The sequence below is a fragment of the Oratosquilla oratoria genome, chromosome 27, assembly GCF_046742065.1.
Source record: "Oratosquilla oratoria isolate Oo_2021 chromosome 27, ASM4674206v1, whole genome shotgun sequence".
NCBI lineage: Eukaryota > Metazoa > Arthropoda > Malacostraca > Stomatopoda > Squillidae > Oratosquilla > Oratosquilla oratoria.
The window spans coordinates 7,556,262-7,558,761 of NC_134803.1; the positions used below are offsets into that span (position 1 = coordinate 7,556,262).

General features: G+C 38.4%; 1 protein-coding gene across 3 annotated transcripts in view; it reads right to left on the reverse strand.

Moving 5' to 3' along the window:
- Positions 1-2,500, reverse strand: part of LOC143039875 (uncharacterized) — a 440,047-nt gene that overhangs the window by 126,030 nt on the left and 311,517 nt on the right. For all 3 annotated transcript variants that reach the window (XM_076210178.1, XM_076210175.1, XM_076210176.1), the window contains exon 7: positions 1,615-2,098. In XM_076210178.1, coding sequence (XP_076066293.1) covers positions 1,615-2,098 — 484 coding nt within the window. The remainder of the gene's footprint in view (positions 1-1,614; positions 2,099-2,500) is intronic.

A 2,500-nucleotide genomic window follows, 5' to 3' on the forward strand; every position in this document is an offset into this window, starting at 1 on the left:
TGCAATGGGAAGCGCTAAGAAAATGACCGTGATAAGTGAGGAGAATGGATGAGAAATAAGAAAAGATGAAGTGAAGGTAGCTGTTAAGACGATGAGAGCAGGTAAGTCAACTGGGTTGGATGGATGCCATGCACAATGTCTGAAAAAAGGAGGCAAAAGTGGAAGAGAAATGGGCAATCTTGATGGTAATCTATGATGGAGTGAATAGGTACGTACCAAGACAAAAACAAGAGAGGGTGTACTTTAAATGCTGGTTCAACAGAAGATGCAGTGAGGCAAAAGACAAAAGAGACAAAGCTTAGAAAAGATGGAGAAAATATATAAAACCTGGAAAATGGCAAATATATATCAATAATCTATGAAAGGGTAGATAGATTATTGATAAATTCACAATACATAAAAAAGTCTCGGGTAAGAATGATGGAAAACGAATGCTTTCTCATGATAATTTAAACGATGAATAAGTTGGAAGGAGGAGGAGAAGGAGGAGGAGGAGGCGAAGGAGGAGGAGGAGGAGGAGGAGGAGGAGGAGCAGGGAAGGCGTCGGCAGCTACCATCCCTCCTTCACTCCCTCTCTCGTGCCACAAGCGTCATGACGCAAAACATTTATAAGAATTATTCATTTTTATTTTTTTCTATGACTTTTTATGTAAAATCTGAATGTAACGTCGTGTTCAGGAGTTGTTTATGTAAAAGACATTTTCTATTCTACACTTGCTATCATAATTGTTCTAAACATCGATTATAAGTAAAGATGTGTATGAATCAATCATTTCTTTTCCTTGATTTCAGCTTCACATGATTACTTAATCTCTTACCCTATCGAGTTTTGAAAAAAGAAAAAGTATTATATGTGTAGAATGATTGCTCTTTCTAATGATTGAAACCAAAATTTCCTATCCTATGAACAAAGTGGAGAAATATAATATTTTCTGAAAGAGATGAGGAATTTGCCTGTCGCTCGTGCCTGTGTGCAGCAGGAGTCTACAGGACTATCAACTGTACCGAGCTGCACGACAGAAATCGAGTGTAATTTCTTATTGGAATGGACTATAGATATAGTTAAATAAAAAATATTAATCAACCGAAAATTTATACTTCTGGTCAGAATTTTCATTTTATTCTACTTCATACAAAATAAATAAACAAATTAAAACGAATAAGGATCAGTGGTTTTGAGAAGAGACACTCTAAGATTGGTAAATGCTCGGGTAAAATAATGTTTCACCAAAGTTCGAACAGATTTGATGAACTTCCTTGACATGATGATGATACACAGGCCTCCGTTCATCACACTGTGTGACATATAAAACTGTCACTAAATTTTCTAACAAAATTTAAAGCTGTTTCATGTTTTCCTCGGAACTAATGACGAACTTCATTACTGTCTATTTTTGTCATAGGAAGAATCAAGACTTCTAAAAGAAAACTACGGTCTTGAAAAGAGGTCATTCCAGGATTAAAGGATGATCGTCTACACAAAATAAGAAATATGAAGCTTAGAAAGAGAGGAAGACAAGCGGTGGCGGAACTCAGCCCTGCATGCGCTAAAGCGTTTCATTCCTTCAGAAGGATAGGGAAGGAACTCCCTTAGAACAGGACGAGGGTACTCACCAGACTCTGCAGGGACAGGAGCTGATCTCTCGTGGAATGAAGATCCTGCAACACATTCTTAAGCTCCTCGTCGCGATGTCCTCCTCGAGACTGCCACTCGTCCTTGAGGTGGTGATTGCCGTCATGGGACCAGTCGACCATGGTCGAATTTCTTCTCGAGACCCATTGGTCCATCGTGGGGCCCCTGGCGACGCTAGTAGCGGGCGAAGAGTTCTGACTCCTGCCCTCAGGTTCCCGTCCTCCATCATCGCACCTGGCATCCTCCTGGCGCTCCGTGGACGACGTGGAGGAGGAAGAAGAGGAGGGTAAGGTGTCCTGAAGAGGTGGAGGGAGACCTCTAGGGCTGTCTTGCGGGGCGTTCTGGGGTGTGGGACCTCGGGAGCCCTGGACACTGCTGCAGGTGCTATTCGTCCCTGAGGCGGCTGCCTGGCCAGGGATCTGCGGTAGCTTTCTTCTTCCACTCATGCGGTGGATCGTGTGGTATCTGGATATAATGAGATCAAGATAAAAGGATAACATAGAATGAATTAACACCAGACAAATAATTGAATAATAACTATGCAATCGTGACAATAATAACAGCTATAATGTTATTTCCATCTATCATAACTATAATGTCAATAATCATTTTAATGACAATAATGATGATAATGAATAATGATAATGATAATGATAATAATACCAATGATAATAATAATAATAATAATAATAATGATGATAATAATAATAATAATAATAATAATAATAATAATAATAATAATAATAATAATAATAATAATAATAATAATAATAATGATAATAATAATAATGATAATAATGATGATGATGATGATGATGATGATGATGATGATGATGATGATGATGATGATGATGATGATGATGATGA